The 19,610-nt window shown below is 42.1% G+C and overlaps 1 protein-coding gene across 2 annotated transcripts in view; it reads left to right on the top strand.

The window, feature by feature from the left end:
* Positions 1-19,610, top strand: part of ARPP21 (cAMP regulated phosphoprotein 21) — a 213,669-nt gene that overhangs the window by 130,424 nt on the left and 63,635 nt on the right. Inside the window, exons 11-15 of one of the 2 annotated variants that reach the window (XM_074150269.1) lie at positions 2,518-2,626; positions 4,507-4,608; positions 11,073-11,110; positions 13,183-13,242; positions 16,401-16,630. In XM_074150269.1, coding sequence (XP_074006370.1) covers positions 2,518-2,626; positions 4,507-4,608; positions 11,073-11,110; positions 13,183-13,242; positions 16,401-16,630 — 539 coding nt within the window. Of the gene's footprint in view, positions 1-2,517; positions 2,627-4,506; positions 4,609-11,072; positions 11,111-13,182; positions 13,243-16,400; positions 16,634-19,610 lie in introns of both variants that reach the window. The other variant, XM_074150270.1, reaches the window with a different exon arrangement.

Genomic DNA, 19,610 nt, shown 5'->3' with positions numbered 1-19,610 from the left:
TCTTTCTCACTTGACGGTCTTCCCTCAAGCTTTGCAACCTTATTAACAGACCTGGTTGTGCAGTTTGCGTCCTCACTGCTAATGGTGACCTGGAGTTGCAGTGACAGCTGGCTGGGAAGGATGTTCTCATGGTGCTCGTAGTACTGTTGGCGCTCCGTAATGCTCTGCATGTTCATCCAGGCAAACTTCTTTTCACAACTGTGGAGATTAATCACCCACTGGGCGTGTAGACTAATTTTATTAACAGGCACACAGTAGATCATTAGTTTATGCTCATGGCTTGATCTTACGCTTCTCCTAGACAGGTGGAAAAATTCTCTAAATAGTAAATGAAGTGAAAATGGGATTAAAAAATGAAAATAATGTTATGAAGTGTGAAAACCATGTTGTTGTTTAAATAAGTTAGTAGTTGGAGGAGACATTTCACCAAATTGCTTTTTCCAGTTTTTTTTCTCTACTTTTTGATTGCATTTTTTTTTTCCTCTGCATTTTAAAAATCCCAGTTATTTATTATGCTCGGAATATAGTTTATTAGATGCTCAGCAGATAGTTTACAACTGTGCACTTTACACTGATAGTACAATTACAGAAGCTTTGGTGCATTAGGATGTAAAACCAGAAAAATAACATTCCTCCGCTGGTGCTGTCAAAGCAGAGTGTTTGAAGGAATGAATCTTCTTTTTCTGGCCGTGCAGGCACAGTGCTCGTTAATGGGAGCAAAGGCAGAACAACCCACCTCGCAATCCATTAATGGGGCTTTGTAGCCTTTCCGTTTATGAGGAAACATCACTAAGGACCCATTAGGTTAGAAAACTATGGAGAGAGCCGTGCTCCTCTGGACTGCTTAGAAGGCAGCTAGTAGGGCATCCAGAGAGTCTGCCGACTTTCATCTCCTGGGCCCTCTATCTGTTGGTACAAGCACTTACAGCTGATGGACAAAAGCTTTCTTGAATTCTCAAAAGCTGTGGAAATCAGGCTAGTATGTCTTGTTGCTTTGTCACAAAAATGCGTGTTACGAGCAGAAGTTGGGAGTCCTTCAAATTCATACAGAAAGTGAGGCAGGAGGGCTGCTGTCCCTTAATATTGTATTTCTAGCAGTTAATTACAAATGTTTCCTGCACATCTGACAATGAATTGTAATGGACTATAATTAAAGCATGAAGATGTGCTGTATTTTGATTTTAAATCCATTGCTAATTAGTTAAGTGCAAATCTGAATGCTCTAACAACAAAATGGTGGCTCATTTACGCATCTGGTTTAATTTTCCATTCTGAGATAAGATGAAGCAGAGATTTTTAATTTGAATTTTTGAAGATTTTTATTTGGAAGTGGATTTTTAAAAGCTATTTCTGAAGTCACTGACTTCTGTAAATTCTACCTTTAGTAAATTCGACTTTACTTCTTCACAGTCGGTCCGTTACTGTCAGTGGAAGCTTCGTGTCTCGTTTGTGTAGGTCTCCATGTAGACAGGAGCATCTCCTACCTGTACTGCTAAGAGCTCAGCACAGAGGGCAAGGTTTGTGTTTCCTGGTGGAAACCTCATGGCGTGACACAGTGTGGTATTGCTTTTATAAACCAGTTTGTGTGTCAGCCGCAGTTAGGTGATAGCAGCATGTAAATCCCAGCTCGGTTCTCCGGGGCATTGGTCACCCTATTGACATTAGCGGGGCTTGGGTTTGGGACATTTGATTGACATTTCGGGTTTGGGTTCCAGAGAGGTGCAGGCTGGAGTGTTATTTATTGACAGCTACAAGGCATTGGCAGTGACCAGCTCGGTGTTATGAGATACTTCTTAAAATTTGATTTTTGCAGAAGGTGAGAATGTGGAACTGCATCCTCCCAGGTCCTCTTATGGACCTGAAAATGTTGTGCTTTTAATGACTGGGGTTTGGCTTTTAAAAACAAACAAACAAATAAATAAATGCCTGAGTGGGTTTAAATCGGTGAACTAATTGATGCTCTATGATTGTTGCAGAGTATTTTCCCCACTTATTGGTGATGAGATACTACTTTGTTTAAGCAAAACACCATCAGTCCCTCAAATTACCGTTGGGTTTTTTAAAAAAAAATTAGGAGTGAGTAAACTCTTGGGTTTGGTTTTTAAGATTTCTGTCAGTTTTTCTTTACTTTTAAAGGTGGATAGGCTTCGCTAAGCAGCAGTGTTGCCGGAGGTCACAGCTACCGAAGGAAGCAAATTAACATACAGTATGTTAATTTGTTTTCCCTGCCCTTCAGTCACAGTGAGGAAGAGTCTAAATATTTCAGTGACTGAGATTTTGGATTCCCGCTCCTTGCTACACAACAACAACAACAACAACAAAAGCTGTTTATAGCAATAACAGTTAGCAGAGATACAGCAGCCTCAGACAGCTATAGGCAGCGTCTCACCATGACCACAAATGTTAACTGCTTTTGCACTGAATGCTTCTGTGAAAACAAAAGAGCGCTGAGAAATAAAGATCAAAGCAAAACCAAAAGAAAGATTTTTTTATTGCTATGTTTTACTTTGCTGGCAGACCAGAGCAAAGGTTTTCTGAACATTTAAAAGATGAAAAAGGTGAAGAATCCCAGAAGCGATTTATCTTGAAGCGAGATAACTCTAGTATTGATAAAGAAGACAATCAGGTTGGTTCTCGGTTCGAGAGTTGCTGAAATTTTGTTCTGTTTTTGAAGGTGGGCTGACTGATGTTATTGTTGTTCTTTTGTTGTTGCTCTCCTCCTCTTCCTCCTCCTCCTCCTCTTCCTCCTCCCCCTACCCACCCCTCCTGCCCCCTCCCCACCTCCTCTGGCGTACGTACCACCACCGTGGGTAGCATCCAGCCCCGGCGTGGCCGCTTCAGCCCTGGCAGTGTGTGGGTTTGCATGGGTGGTTTGCTTGGCGCAGGACTTGCTGCATGCCCACGGGGAGGGGGAATGCCGGCGGCTCCGGGCTGCGTTGGAAGGCTGTGTCAGTTGCATTTTCTTCATGTCTCGCCTAACTATGGCAGTTGTTCCGCTCCCCCGCAGCTTCCTCCTTCCGTTGTACCCATTCAGAGTTGGATTTCGGTATGGACTAGTGATAAAGTGATGTAGCCCAAAAAGGAGAGAGGAAAAAAAAAAACCCCAAAATCCCCAAAAAACAACCAAACAAAAAAATGTCCCAAAGAAACACGTGGTGGTGAGGCCAGGTCAATTTTATTTTTTTTTTTTTAAACCATCCTAAATTAAGTTTTGACCAAAAATAAATCAGTTTCATCTCTTAGCTCCCTCCCTCCTCCTGGTCCCTCACCACCTTTTACTGTCTGTGTAACTTACTTGCTTGTTGTGCATGTACCGTGGCAGATGTTCCCCCTCTGTGTTGCCTGTGCCATAACACTATCTTACCTTAGTTGAGCCCAACGAGTAGGGGAGCGCCAGGGAAATGTGTGTGTTTGTGCTGCCTTTAAAAGCGGGTGTTGTGCTGTTTCGATCCAGTGTAAGCTGTGTATGTGGAATATATTAACCAAACCAAAAGAAAAAAAATACCAAAATGGGTTCTGATGTGAATTGCTTGTATGAGAAAATTCTCACAGGTAAGAAGACGGTGTATGCTTTCTTTGCTTAGGTTATATTTGTGGAGGGACCTGCCAGTGAGTCTCTCATTGCCACTCCTTCATGTTTTCAGTAAGAGACTGATTTTTCCTGTCTTTTTTTTTCCCCCCCTTTTTCTTTCACTTTGAATTGTACATAGCAGCATTGCCAGTTATGCTGCAGTTGGCTTTGGAAGCAAACCCCCAGCGTTTTCAGGGTACGATGAACATGGGGATCAGCCAAAGGAAAACAGCATGACCTATCTCACCAGGTGCTGGGGTGCAGGGGGAGAAGGAGCAGTGCTTGAAACCCAATTGCCAGTGAAGCATTTCTTGCTCGGGGTCCTCTTCTCCTCTCCTCCCTGCCACAGCACAGCCATTTCCCGCACTCTGGTTTACCAAGAGGCACAAATGGCCATTCTTTTCCTAGCAAAACTGAAGTTGAGGGTTCCTTTATGGTGTGGAAATGGTTAAAACCGTTGTGCTGATTATTTGGGACTTCTCCTCCTCATACACATAGACTTTGGTGGGTTTCTTCTAGGGTTTGCAGCTCAGCTCTTACTGCCTAGTTTCCTTCTTTTCTTCCTCGATTGCATAGGTGGTGCAGCGCTGCCTGCCCTCCTCCTCCTCGCAGCCGGTAGGAGAGTGGAGAGATCCTAGCAGTTGAGGGCGATGGCACTTAGGCTTGGGGTGAGAACACCCAATTTTAGGACGGCGGGGCCACAAAAGCCGTGCAGAGAGCCTTGTTTCGGCCACTCGCTCCATGAACCCACGTGCAGTACCTACCTGGAAACCCTCGGGTGCCCAGCCGTGCAGGGCTCTTCGTGCAGGAACGACAGCTATCGTTTTCATGCTTCATTTGTTAAGTGAACATTTATTATTCTCGGCTGACAGTTACTTAACGGCAGTTTTTAACAGCTCAACTTATATAACCCTCCTGGTTTTCTTTCTGCTCAGCAAAACAGAATTCTTCCATTTAGAGATGACAGACGAAGTAAATCAATTGAAGAGAGAGAAGAGGAGTATCAGAGAGTGAGGGAGAGAATATTTGCACAAGATGTGAGTAGTTGTTTTAATTGCCTCTTTAGTGCCCTACCTTCGCCGGTAGCCAGACAGTCTTGCCCCCCTCCGACACGAACACCGCAGCTGGACTTGCCCTGTGGAGCTGGAGGCGACAGGGAAGGCCGATTGGCGCAGAGGGTCCCAGAGGAGCTCGAGAGGCGCGGAGGTTGGTTTCTGGAGAAGGAGGTGATGAGAGATTGCAGGGAGAAGGGTAGAGGAGAGATCAGGCCCAGCATGTTGTCTGGGGAGTGCTCATCCCGTGTCTCTGAATGTTCATGTTCGTGTGGTCTAGGTTTCTTTCTTTTCTCCTTCTCCTTTGCGAGCCAAAGAGCAGTGATTTAAATGGACACTCTCAATAATTTTAAATAGCTGTGTTATTTCCTGTTTGTTTCAAGCTTGATCAAATTTTCTAAGTGTCCTTCTGCAGAGTCTCCCAATGGTTTTGTTTCTTTGGCGCGGTGCTGCAGCACCAAGACACACTAAGAGCAAAGAAAAGAGGTTAAACATGGAGTTGCACAGGCTTTTGGAAATGACTGATTAAGGAACTGTACTTCTGCCATCAGAAAGCGTCAGTCACTTTGCTGATGATTTTATTCTGAAAGGAATAAAATTAAATAGGCATTATAATTCCTGCCTTTAACAAAAAATCAGAACTTGCACAATGAGCTGCGTCGCTGGAGGAAAACATGTAAATACGAAACATCCGAGCAATACCTCGTGTTCCTGAAGAAGGAAGAAAATCATAATTTGGTATAATGCTGTAATGACGGGGTCCTAAAAGGAAAAAAAGAAAAAAAGTCAACAATTTATTGTGTTATCTCATGTCTCAGTGGGAGCTCTGCCACTAAGAGGAATATGAGAATAAACCCAATTAAAACTGTTACTGAAAATCGTATTTGGCAGTGTCCTTTTAAATTAAAACTGTTCGTATGTTGTAGGGCTAATAGCATAGGTATCCTTTTATTTTGCTCTGGTTTTGGAGTTGCACACATCCAAGTTACTTTTCTTTAGCGGAATACATTGCATAGTTTTAAGGGGTGTGTTGTCTCACTTGTGATAAGTAATTTCGCTTTTTAGTAAGTACCTTGCCACATCTAAATGTTTTTAGCCTCACTTTTTTTCTTTCTTTACTGAGACAATTCCAGTAAAAGCAGAGGCTGGTTGGTTTATGTTTTGCTTTTGGCATGTGGGTCTGATGTAAATACCGTCACGGTATATATGGTAGAGTTACCTAGTGATTCCAGGGCTGCAAAAGCCTCTATTCCCTATATGAAAGTTGCTGTTTTCTGGCTTATTACAGAGGAGCTTGTGCAAAACCAAAAAAAAAAAACAAAAACAAAATCTTTGGGTTTTGAAGCAGACTTCAAATGAGACAAAATGTTGTTGAAAACTACTATGTGGAAAGTTGTTGCCAAAATCATGCAGTTTCTGTCACAAGCAGCAGGTAGAAATGCCAGGGTGGGAAGTGGAGGTGGCTGGAATTGCTCCACACCGTGCTGCTGTTTTTATCTTTAGATACTTGAGTTTTATAGACAGGCAAGCAGTGAGCATTTTAATTGCCTGCAGCAGGAGGTGGTTGTGGTCCATCGGGTTAGCATCTCCGAGTGGCAAGACCTAGGTAACAGTGGGGTTTGTGGCAGGCGTTTTAAATGGATTGGGAGTGAGCATTATTAAAGATCAGCAATGTTAGATATCTCTCCCTCTCTCTCTCGTATCCACTCATTTGCTCTCTCTCCCTGCTATTGCAGGCGCTCCTGAGCATCGTAGTGCTGTGAATTTCAGCGAGCTGTACTGATAACATTAACAGGAATGTATGTCTTAGCTGAGCTTTCTTGAGTGGAGCACTCCTCGAAGTTATGAGGTGTTCTTAGGATGATGTCTGTGGTCGTGGAGGTGGACAATGTCAGTTTTTTCAATTTTAGGAAAGAGAGCGATGGCTTCCTATTATAGGTTGCCACTTACTGCATGTAAGACTTTACAGTTTTAAAGCCCTCTGCAATCGTTAATTAATCCAGTTCTTCCCAGGTCTCTCTGAGGTAGGTACCTAAGCCTTGTCACCCTGCAAATTGTAGATGTAGAAAGAGAGACAGGGAGGGATTAATCACATGGTATTTTTATTATCTGTATACTGTTTATACTGCTGCAGTCAAGCCTTTTTCAGTGCCTTGCTTATGAACCTTAGCAAATGGATTATAGATTCTTCATTTCTAATTGGAGTATGCATGAAGAGAGTTTGCATGAGAGGTCTCCAAAGGGCAGCCACGAAGGTCAAGAGTACTGCCATTAACTTGGTGCACCCGGCACCCCTTCTCTAAACATCTTTGGGGTACCCAAAACTCTTTGGATAACAGATCAGCCCATGAGTCAGAACTTTGAACAAAGCTTAGGAGGAAAAGGCAGTCTGGTGACGGGGGCAAAAAAATTCTCCGCGTGTTTCAAGAGCTGTGAAAAATGTCTTAACCTGGACCCCACATACCAGCCAACAGAGCGATTGCTTGTCCTGCCTTTGATTTTGCAGCACTCTAGTGCACCAGATACTTTCATTTCCAAGTGAGAAGGTTGTAAAAAAATAAATACGTTCATGAATAATGCCATCTTTATGATAGTCCTTATGATGATTAGTCTGATGTTAGTCAGTTTAAATTATACTTTCTGGCAAGTTTTCCATCTGCTGTGTTTGGCTATCATAAATTTTGACGAGGGGAGCTGGAGGTTTTAATGACTCCTGTCGTGTGTAGAGTCATAGCAAGAGGCAGAGATTGAGAAGCATGTTAATGTGGTATCTTAATAAAAGGATTGGTGAAGAAATAAATAGTTAATGAATGTGATCGTCCCAGCTCACTGAAATAAGAACTACAAAGTGCACCTCAAACTTTTCAGACTGCTAACAGTAAAACAGCACTGCTTGAACTGTGTTACACTCAAAGCTATTTTCAAGGTTATTTTTTAACTGCAAAGCCTACAACCTTCCTTTTTAAAACTTACTTTTATTGGAAGCTTAGTTTTACAACAATTTGTGAATTTTGCAACCAAGTGCACTGGAGGAGTGGACCTGGAGTATCTAGGTCTCGCAAAGAAGTTGTTTCTTGTCTGAACTGCTTTAGTTGCCTTTAGTAGGTTGAAAAGGAATTGTCCAAGAAAGATGAAGGATAATCTAAAAGAATAAAAAAGAAAGTGTATGTTGTTCGTGCCCTGTGCGTTAACTCAAATTATAGATTTAACTGAGAATCCCAAATGCGTGCATAAATGGTACACTGCATTTGGCTTTTAAGCATGCAGAAAATTGATTTTAAAGACTAGCAATCAAATTACATAGAGGAAATTTCATTCTTCAAGGTTAACACAATGTATAACCTCATGAGCCAGAATCACATAAGGACCATCCATTGTTCATAAATGTATTCTCTAGCAATCATTGTGTATTCACTGAAAAACGTAGATGTTTCATTACTTACACAAACGCTAGAATTTCCCATGGTACACATGGAACTTATTAAAGGAAATACACCATGTTTTTTATCTTTTGTCCTTAAGTGTAATGGCTATTTTTGACTGAACGTATTCTGAAGAGCCAGACCCTTTAGATAAAATAACTCATGATTCCTCTGCTTAAGAAAGCACCGAGGATCTTTATCACTCTCTGAGTTAAAGAGAGTCACAAAAGATATTTGAAAAGGTGGCTTCAGCCTGTCCTATCCTTCTGGTAGGAAAAGATTAGGAAGAAGAGGGTTTGAAATTAATAGAAACAAAACAAAGACACACCTCGTGTTGGCTACCATAAACCCGTAGGTACTAAAACTCCCATATAGAGCCTTTGTTTGTGGCTGCAGACCAAGCAGTAAGTGTTAGTTAGAAGCCTGAGATCTATCACGTCTTGTTTAACTGATGTGACAGTGGTTACCTGATGGTATCCACTCCAGGATATTGCTGCATGTTAATAGTTATCTATGTTGGCTAATGTAATTAAAACCAAGAGCAGCAACCCCCAGTATACCTAGTGAACCGGCAGAGCTGATGAGCATTTTCCAGTTGAGACTTTAAAAGGCTCTGTGAAATTGGAAGAGTGATATACTCCTTTCATAAATGTCAGTTAGTCCTATAGAGCACCCTAATGGAAATCTTGCATGCAGAGATCTCTGAGGAGGCAAATCTGTAGGTAATATTACATTACTTTTTTTCCTTTTGTAGGCTTGTTGTCACTGTCTTTGAGTATACAAGAGCCAAGTGTTTTAAGAATGTTTTTTACAACAGCTGTACTGTCTACCTAAGCTTTCCTGGTGCTTTAAATTGAGCATTATTGATGCTATAGATCAGGAAAGTGAATCCTGACCTTGTAGGAGCTAAATTGCTATCCAGAGCTGCTTAGCTATCTGATTTTTAACAGTAAGAATAGCATAATATAAAAAAAGTGTCTGTCTTCTCTGCCTCTCAGCCTCACACCTGTACTGAAAAGTAGTTTCCAGGGGTTGTGTGGCCCCGTGCCAGCAACATCAGCCAGGAAGGCAAATGGAATTATTATAGTCTCTAAGTCTGTAATGCAGTTGATAGTGGTTCCCATTAAAACACTGAAAAGGGAGCAGACCTCTCCGCTTGTTTGATAAAATATAAATCCCGGATATTTATGCTGCTTTATGCCCCAGTCTCTTTAAAAACTTGAAAAAATAAAATAAATTTTTAAAAAAAAAATTCCAAGCAGGTACATGCCCCTTTGCTTTTGTAACTTTGTGGGGATGCAGACCAGTACTCTGGTGTAAGCAAAGGTTTTTACTTACTTGTGCTGGAAGAGTGGCTCTAATGCTGCTTTGGAAACGTGGCTGAAGTGAAGTCAATGCATAAATGCCTATCATGAACCTCAATCTGAAGACCCAGCCCCACAGCTGAGGTTATACAACCTCCACGGGGTGGTTTTACTGTGTTCACAGGTAATTAGATTATGCTGAAGTCTGCACAGCCACATTTGTTACTGAAACCTTGTGAGTAAGGTACATAAAATGAGAGAAGAGGCAGTGTTGTAGTTGTACAAAGGATCCCAGTGGTTTTAGGGGGAACAGTTTGTGTCTCCTCTAGGTCTGCTGGGGCTGGTGGGAATTTGGTCCCTGGCATCAGAGAACTTGTTCCTGATGTCCTGAGGCTTTGTGCTAAGGAGAGATGCACTTGCCACCGATGCAGCCCAGCCCCTCGTGTGTTCAGTTGGAGTGCAGGATGGGATCCCACCTGGGAAGCCCACAGAGCTGTCAGATGTCCCCTGATGTTGGTGCTTTAAGGAGCTTTAAGGAGAAACTGCATTGCCTTCTCGGGGCTAAATTCCTTCCTTGTGTAAATTGATGGGATGTCACCGGCTGCGGTGCCAAGGGAAAAGTTTGCCCAGGCATCTGTTGGAGCACTGGGAATAAGCAGGGTGTTGCTTCTGGTGTTGGCCAGGGCTCTTGGAGTAGGTCGTTAGCTCACCCTTTTCAAAACGGAAACATTCCAAACCCGTGCATATCTCATACCATTAGATTTTGACAGGGCTAATGATGGCATTGCATTATTCTTTGAGCTGTTGTTACAGAAGTAATGGGCATGATCTCTGGTGCCCTCCTCACTTTGCCTGCCTTTTGTTTAAATTCAGTGCAAGTACTGACTGTCCTTTCTTCTGTACCTCACGGAGATATAATCCAATGACAGCTACGAGGCACTTTGTGTAGTGAACATGAAATAGGAGGGAAATGAAAAAATCAAAGGGGGAGAATTATTCATGGGAAATTGAGCACAGCTTCATTTCTCTGCATAAAAAATTAAGTAATGCTAAAAGAATTACACAGTTGCCCATAGGATTTATTTCTTCTGAACCCTTCACCTTTCTTGGGATCTAAGTTCCTCCAGCAGTGAACCTTTTTGCAATAGAATATTATTGTTGCTAATATTATTATTAAGATTATTATCATCATTTTATATCTCAATGTGGGTATGACTGTTTCCTCTCCAACCGTAAAATGTGAAATCGCACAGTATTTCTAAGTACTGCAGTATCTTCTCTCCCTTTGAAGAATTTTGTCAGTTCTGCATGCTTTCCTTCTGTTTGTCCTTCCTACCTGCAGCTTTGTGCTCTTCTGCAATCTTATTTTGAGGAGGTAGGGCAGACCAGTGGAACCTTATATTATGTAGGAAAACCGGTTTTCCCCTTCGAATTGCCAGTATTTTGCACATACCGCATTCTTCTGATCTCAGGACTGAGAAGTTTCAGTTTGTTTCCAAACTGAGACCCCTTGTTGGCAATGTGTTATAATGCATGGAATTTATTTTACTGGCCTGACCTTATTCTTGACCTTTTTTCCCTCTTGTCTTCTGCAAATGCAAATGATGCATGAATTGAAATCCCCTTAAGCCTGAACAGGGGAGATAATTCTAAAATCGAGGAAGGAATTGGAACAGCAGAGCATATCTAGAACGTCTGATACAATGCCTTTTTTATTTTTCAGTCAGTTTGCTCCCAGGAAAACCTTTTTGTGGAAAACAGGTAAAAAATAGCTTGCTTTTTTTTTTTTTTGTGTTAAACTTAGCTGTTTCTCATTTTGTCTATCGTAGTTCTGTAGTTGCTTATCCTAATGCAAATTGAGCAAATTTGTGATCCATATTATCTGCAGTGTTTTTGTGCTTTAAGAAGTGGGGGGGGAAGAGATTGCCTTGCAGTATTGTATATGGGCAGATAAGGGGTTACTGCTGCTTTCCCAAGACTTTGCATTTCAGTTTAAAAAGCAGATTGTGGGAAGGAGGGGGAGCCCACCTATGATTTAATTTGCAATGACTGATCCGTTCCTGGGAGTGCCTTTAGAATTTTAACTTCTTGATCTTTAAAAAGCACTCTAGCAGCGGCTGGATGACAGTGTTTATGAAACCCCATGCTTGTGTTCCTGGTGTTTAACTTGCTCTCCTGTGGGGCTGAGCAGCAGCACTGACTTCACTTGTTGCTTGTGAAGGCTCTCAAGTCTCCCACACCAGACCTGCTTTCCTGCTGCCTTGTAGTAGTGAGACAGGGATATCTGAGCCAACTGCTGCTTTGCACTACTGTGTGATAGTTTTAATGGATGTTCTTTGTATTATAATAAATCTACTTAAAGAGACGAAGAAACTGTGTTTAAGATCTACAAAATATGAAGTGTTAGCTCCATAACAGCCATCAATTAGCTTAACTGTGTTGAAAATCTTAGAAATCGCGCACCTTTATGGCAAATAAAGATTTTAACCAAAACGCTGGGAATTTCACTGGTGAGTGTCTGAGTAGTGCTAGCCCAAGTCTGTCCTGTGCAGTTTTTAAAACTGTTTAGCATCCCCTTGAAGAAGGGGAGGTGATCTTTCACAGTATTTCTATCTCTGTCCATCCTTACACCTGTCAGATGCATTTATGGGTTAGGCTGTTCCCATACAAAATGACTCTACAGTAATGGTACAAACCAGGTTTTCCAATGGACAGTCCTGTAAGGGGAATGAGGGAAGAGCACTCAGGAGGCAATGGGCACTGTCCTTAACCATCTAACCACCGCATATTCTGAGAGCCAAGGATATTTCCTCAGTTGCTTCTTCTATATCATGACTATGGATATATGTTTTATCAAAATAAATCAAAATTTCAACAGAGGAACCCAGAAAGCAGATGCTCCCACAAACCTACTTTTCCCTCTCTGGAGAGACTGGGACAATAACCGTGATATAGTTGTTCATGTTCCCAAGTCAGTATGGAAAGCTCTCAGACACTGCGCTCCTGAGGGTAGGATGGGGACCCTTACGGCATAAACCATGAACTTTGTAGCCAGGTCTCCATTGGTTTATGCATTCAATCCCACACCTGCGTGCAGGAGAATGTGGTCAGTTCTGATGTTCACACTTGGTTCACTTTGTTTGAGATGGCTGACCAGCTTTCCTGGTGTGAGGATGCAAACCCAGGTGGGGGACCAGTAAAAGGCCAGGTTGGAAGTTGGGATTCTGTTACTGCCTGCGCTGTTGTTGTCAGGAGAAAGACTTCAGCTGCCTGCCTTCCTCAGAACACTTCTTTTTTCTTGCTTCATGCCTTACAGCATTTGATCAGGTGAAGCACTTCAACTCGTACTTACCTTCGTGCACACGAGCGATCTTGTTAATTTGCTGTGTTGAAAGTTAGGTATGTGTTTAAGTGCTTTGCCTAAACCTGAAGCATTTCTCTGAGCTGCAGAGATTTCCAAGCGACTTAGCAAGTGTTTAAAATTATATATGCAGTATTTTGCTGGCTTGCATATTTTGTGTTCTTATTAGGTGATATTTTTGTGAATTTTCTTTTGGATTTAGATATATGGTTCCTTGGCTTCTGAGGATTACCTTGCTTGGTAACAGGAAATGTTAAATGGCTTTCAGCCTCCCTGGCTGAAAATTTCTTATGTTCAGCTGACTGTGCATGGTTATGGGAGAGGGAGGGGGCGAAATTTTAGCCTTGGGTTTTTTTAAACTATGAATCTAGTGCAAGTTGGAAGATGTTTCTAGAAATCAAATACAGCTTTACAGATCAGATAAATTTGAATTACCATGTCTGTTACCATAATCTTTCTTTTCATTTTCCAGTAGGCTGTTGGAAGACAATAGTATATGCAATGACACCCATAAGAAAAGACAGCTGTTTAGGTTTGTATGACTTTATTTAATGTTTGTTTCCCAGTAACTCTCATTCACGATCCTATCTGTGTCCTCAGCGAGGGACACCTTGACGGGTGTGGGTATGTAATTTTTCTGGTTGGAAAGGAGCATGGAGAACAGAGTTCTTACACTGCTCTTGCCACGCTCTGAATGGGGAGGTCACAGTGGGACCCTTTCCTTTGGATCGTTGGCTCAGGAACCATATGAGATTTTTCCAGCTGCCTGGCTGCTTGGACTGCCACAATTTAGGGATGACTGTGACCGGTGGAAGTTTGTTTTTCTCTAGTGTATATGACAGGCACGTTTCAGACTAGTGCCCAGACTGACCTTTTTTTCCTTTCATTGGTTTATTAAAAGCCGAAGTAAAAGTACAATGAGGTGAAGCTGATTGAAGTTCCCTTATCTAAAGCAGCAATGTTTTGAAACTTTTTTCTCTGTGAACTTTGTCTTCCAAGCTCAATTCCTTCTGCCCAGAGAACATTCAGGTGTATCATGTATCCCAGATCTCATTCCAAGCCACGGGAAATCAGCAGGAATCAGTCCATATTTCCATGGAGAATTTGGCACGCTGCATCAGTGGAAGAGCCAACCTGGTGGTCGCTGTTACTCTGAGAGGCTTGGAAAGACTCTCTTCCCACACCGTGGGCTCCCACAGGTTGGGTTCAAATCAACCAGAGCTGAGCATGCCAAGCTGCTTTTGAAGTCAATCACCTGCCACAAATCTTAAGCAGAGCAGGCAGAAGCAATGGATGCTTTCAGAAGCACGTCCTTCATCCAGTAAGGCGTGTGGATAGCCAGGCAGAAGTTAGGTGATCGCTAGATGTCTGTATGCATCGGCGTTTGTGCATGCAGCGGTGATAGGTTGTGTCACTTCAAACCTACAGCATCTATTTTAACGTGATTTTTCATGATGAGGAGAAAAGGCTGCGGGATTATTTGACGTATGGCTGCTGACTGTGCATGTCAGCGCAGCAGCCACGGAGGAGCTGGTGAGACTGCACCAGATAAGGAGCAGTGCTGGAGCATCTGGAGCTGCATCCCATGGGCACAGGCAGAAAATCTTTTCTCCGTGCTTTGGGTTGGTCTTGATGATCCGAGAGTCTTGGATTGGGCATGCAGGAGTGAGGAGGCATCTTACACACAGACACTCTTAATAACTAATATCTCTACAGGTTTGGGGAATAAAAAGGAATTTTCTGTAACCCAAACCCACAGATAACTGGGATACAAACGCATTCTGGTTCTCTCCTTTTTTACTAATAATATAATGTAATATAATATAATATATAATATATAATATAATATAATAATTGTTAATTTCTAAGTACAAGAGTGCAAAAAGAGTCTGTAAATAATACACTTTGGGTTTTTTGCTTTCCAGTTAAATCTTAAGGACAATTTCTTTTTAAAATATTTTTCCTTTTTTTTTTTTTTTCTGTTGTTGCTGCTGTGCTGTTTCTCTTCATGCTTTCCCAATGCCTGGGTCTAGCAAAAGTCAACAGGTTAATACTGCTGAGCTTATCTGTGAGAGGCTCTGATCACAGTCAAGGAACGCACCAGCCTGATCCCGTCTTTGACACGCTGCTCCTTCACGTCCCAAGCGACGCAGCTCAGCAGGTTCTCCAGATAAAAAGCAGGAGCCATGTTCACAAGGGGAAGGGGCCAAAAAAAAAAAAATAGATACAGTCCCACCCTTTTGATTTGTAGAAAGAGCTTTGAGCCTACAAGGTATTATGCTGTCAAATAAAACAGAAGGGTGGAAAACGTCTTCTAAAAGCCTTCAAAGCCGGTGTTATTAGGGATGAGGGTTGTGGTGTGCTAAGCTGTGGCAGGCATGCTGGTTTTGTCATTTCAGCCGCACATTGTGAGCGGTTCACCATAAATAGGCCAAATTCTCCTCCAAATTCTGCTCACAGCTTACTGTGTTGTTAGTCACAGTACCCTGGGTGCCTGCAGCTGTTCAAGGGCAGGCAGTTTCTACTCAGATATTTTTCTTTTTAATTGCTGTAGCAGAGGAGGAGGGGGAAAAACCCCTGTAACTGTTGGGTCTGTAAGTGGAGCGTTAGCGCTGAAGAGTTTGGGGTCCCAGTGGGAGGACGCACGTTTACGGGAAGGCTTTGGATGCCTTTACAGAGCAGATGATGAGTGGAGAAAAGGTGCAATAGAAATAAGAAGGATGAATATGATGACAAAGGTAGAGAGCAGGTGAAGTTAGTGAGAAAACCATTACAGGTGATGGATAGCAAAGGGAGAAGTAGCAAGGGGTCTGCTGATGGAAGAGACCAGTCAACAGGCAACAGAAATACTATGTCAGTGCTGCCTTTACCCCTCTACTCTGCGCTCATGAGACCCCACATGGAGTACTGTGTCCAGCTTTGGAGTCCTCAACACAGGAAGGACATGGACCTGTTGGAACGGGTCCAGCAGAGGGCCACGAAGATGATCAGAGGGATGGAGCACCTCTGCTATGAAGACAGGCTGAGAGAGTTGGGGTTGTTCAGCCTGGAGAAGAGAAGGCTCTGGGGAGACCTCATAGCAGCCTTCCAATATCTGAAGGGAGCCTACAGGAGAGCCGGAGAGGGACTCTTTGTCAGGAAGTGTAGTGACAGGACAAGGGGTAATGGTTTTAAATTGGAAGAGGAGAGATTTAGATTAGATATAAGGAAGAAATTTTTTACTGTGAGGGTGGTGAGGCACTGGAACAGGTTGCCCAGAGAAGCTGTGGCTGCCCCATCCCTGGAAGTGTTTAAGGCCAGGCTGGATGGGGCTTTGAGCAACCAGGTCTGATGGGAGGTGTCCCCTGCAGGGGGGTTGGAACTCGATGATCTCTAAGGTCCCTTCCAACTCTAACCATTCTGTGATTCTGTGGTTAATATTGCTGCGTCAGCCCCATCTAGTGAAGTGCTCTTAGGATATATGCGGAAGGGGAGCAGTGGTAAGTGCTGTGCATGTAAAAGGGTATAGCACTGTTTATTTGCTGAAGGCAGATGAGTATGGGGGTCATATCCCCCGTTTCAGGCATGCTTTAGTAAATGCAGAGTGTTTCTTTTTTCTCTATTAGGCTTGCTGCAGGGTACCTAAAGATAGACTCTGCCCTGACATGGTTTTGTTTGTGTATAAACCTTTGTTTTTCCTGATGTCCGTAGGGGTAACAGAGACAGCACGGGGAAGGCATCTGGCAGTCGACAGAGTAGTACGGAGAATGAATTGAAGTGGACAGACCACCAGAGGCCATGGAGCAGCACAGACTCGGACAGCTCAAATCGGAATTTGAAGCCAGCCATAACAAAGACGGCCAGTTTTGGTGGGATAACCGTCCTGACGAGAGGAGATAGCTCATCAAGTAACAGAAGTACCGGCAAACTGTCTAAAACAGGTAGCTAGTACTGTATTGGGTTCACAGTACTTCTTATTGTGCGGTGGTAAATGGCTGTACTGGTACTTGCCTGAGTATGACGTATCACAGAATGGTTTGGGTTGGAAGGGACCTTCAGAGATCATCTAGTCCAAGGTTGTGAGTTACGGTTGTATTTCCCGTGCATAGCAGATGTGTACATCCATTGATGTGTGCTTGTATCTGGGTACGTGGTATTGAGTTTTTCGGGATCAAGAAGAAAACCTGGTGCCTGAGGTTTGCAAATCACAGGTAGGCGTTCCTGGACTAGAGTATGTGCACGTCCTATTTGAGTATCTGCACTCATAGCCTGAAAAAGGTAGTACTCCTTTCAGACATAGCATAGATTTTACCCTTTTGTTAATCTTAATCTTTTCGAATCATGAGGATTTAAATGCCACATATCTGATGAGAAGTCCAAGAACATTTTGTAGTTGTTGTTGCTACAATGCAGACCGTCTGTGTCTTGGAGTACAGCCTCTCCTGTGCTGCTGGGAGGTGAAGCAGTGTGCTGTGGTGGAAGCAGGCAGAAGCTCTGGATTCACAGAGGTCTCAAAATCTCTCTGTTTTCTTGTTTAAGTTCCCATTAAATGAAAGCACCATTTAAGGAGACCACGAGCCTGGTGGGAATTCTGCATTTATTTGCATTAACTTCCCAAGTACATTAACATATGGGTGAGTCACAGGGTCTGGGTCTAAGTAATTTCAAGCCGTGCCATTAAGCTACTCTATTACATTTTTGTGTAAAAGTGCGTAATAAATAATGAGCTCATCAGATGATTCCATCAGTTTAGTTCATTTGATAAATATAGTACAGGACAAGTGGTAATCAATACTTAGCACTTAGTGCTCTTTCAGCTTGAGAGTGTTTTATGGACAATACTTGATTTAAACCCAGTTTATCAAACCTGGGTCAGTCAGATTTCACTCCTGTTCCCAAAATTGTATGGTAGCCTTTGCTGTGATTCAGGATACTGGGGAATGGCGTTTTCAGAATAAATTGAGAAAACCTTTGAGTGGGTAGCTACATTCCGGACCTCCAGATCTTGAACGTAGTTTAAAATTTTATTATATTTCACAGCTGTAAAGGAACCCAGCTGGTTAGAAAGCCCCTCTTTCAAACCCTGCTGGTCATAAAGCTGCTGCAAGCTTTTGGAATATCCAAAATATTGGATATATATTGGAATATGACAAATATTTGGTGTATTATGATAAAATGCATAGATTTATAGAATATCTCAAGATGGAAAGGACCCATAAGGATCCTTTCTTAAGATAAGATTCTCTTTCAGTTTCACTTTTTCTTTACACACGTGAAATCCTATGGAATTAAGACATGAATTTGACTTTGAAAATTAGCACAGTGTAGTTGCTTACCTCTGGCTTGTTCCTGAGCATGAGCATATGCAACATAGCAAAACCAGCGTGTATGTAGTTTTGAAGCTACACTCTCGTGTATTTTTCATTTGTATAAAGGCTGAACAGACTATACAGTGGGGCCTGAAGTATGCATTAGACCATGTTTTTACCTCCAGATTTCTTTGCCTCCGACAAACCTTTCCATTGCATCAGAATTCAATTTGATATCCATGAATTAGGGAGGAGGCACAGGTTCCTGGTACACTTTTTCGTATCATTCACCTTCAATAGAGTGCAGTTAAATGTGTTTCTCTGCAGCATTGTATTGCAGAGGTAGAGAACATTTAAAATGGTGTCAGGGAAATCCAGTTTGGAGGGTTGAGACATCTAATTGCAAGAGAGTAATACTTTTAAGTAACATTTTTAGTGTTAAAATCAAGCATACTAGAGGGTGAAAACGTATTAAAGGAGAGATCTCTGAAGCATGCCAATACTTGTAAATGCATCTGTATTCCGTATGCACCAAACCCAAAATTGCTTTCAAATAAAGGCTCTTACAATACATTTTTAAAACATCACCGATATTAAAATTCCATGCTCTTTGCAAAGCAATTGTATATTGTAAGTGCTTTGACTTTTTTTAAGCAAAGACTTTAAATTGGAAAGCTAGTTGAGGCACAGAGAGTGGAAAAAAAAAAAAAAGAAACAAAATAAAAGGAAGAGGTGGGGAAAAAGAGCAAGGCTGGATGTCAAAACAAACTTACACCTTCAAAGCCAAGACACAAAGTCAATCTGTCAGTCAGCCCGAGGAAAGGCATAGGAAATAATATCTGAATCGCTATTTCTGTCCTTCTCTCTAAGATATTATTGAATGGCATTAAAGCAGAAAGGAACAACTGTTCAAAAAATCATGGGAGATGTGCCTTGATAAAGTATTCTTCCTTCACCACAAAATGCTGAGTGCATTCATACAGCTGTCAGAGCCCTCACGTGCTATTTGCGTGTGTTTTCTAAGGTACATTAGGTACCAAGTGACTCTTCATTGGGCATGTTTTGCATTAGATCTTCATTACTCTGTATTCTAGTCATAGGCTGCGCTGGGTGTCCCGTAGCTCAGTACACATTTAAAGCTTTATCATATTTTTTTTAGGGGGGGATTTTGTTTATTTTCTGTTGTCTTTACACCTCTGTAATCCTATTTTGATAGGATTCAGGTAGTAGCTACAAGCATTAGGCACACTGCCCTGGTAGTGTGGCAGAGCCTGGTAGGCACCAATTCTGTCCCAGTTCTCCTCTGCAGAAAGTACTAGTCTGTTCTCTGAAGTGCCGTATGATTCACAGGAATAAATTTAAAACTTTTTTGTCTTGCATGTAGTATGTATGAAATTAGTCTAAAGTTCGTCAAAATGTTTTTCATTGGCTAAATGATGAAAAATGTTTGTGGCCGTTTTAAATGTGAAAATTATTCTACATATTTGATGGTCATCCAGAAGTGTGGCCAATGCTTTTCTTGGAATATTAGTATTAATAATTCCAATATTAATATTACAGGATTATTATTCCCATGTTCGTGGGAATATCAAAACTTCCTGGATTTTAACAG

The sequence above is a fragment of the Numenius arquata genome, chromosome 7 (assembly GCF_964106895.1).
Source record: "Numenius arquata chromosome 7, bNumArq3.hap1.1, whole genome shotgun sequence".
Taxonomy (NCBI): domain Eukaryota; kingdom Metazoa; phylum Chordata; class Aves; order Charadriiformes; family Scolopacidae; genus Numenius; species Numenius arquata.
The sequence above is the reverse complement of the archived record's forward strand: the minus strand, read 5'-3'. Positions and strand labels throughout refer to the sequence as shown.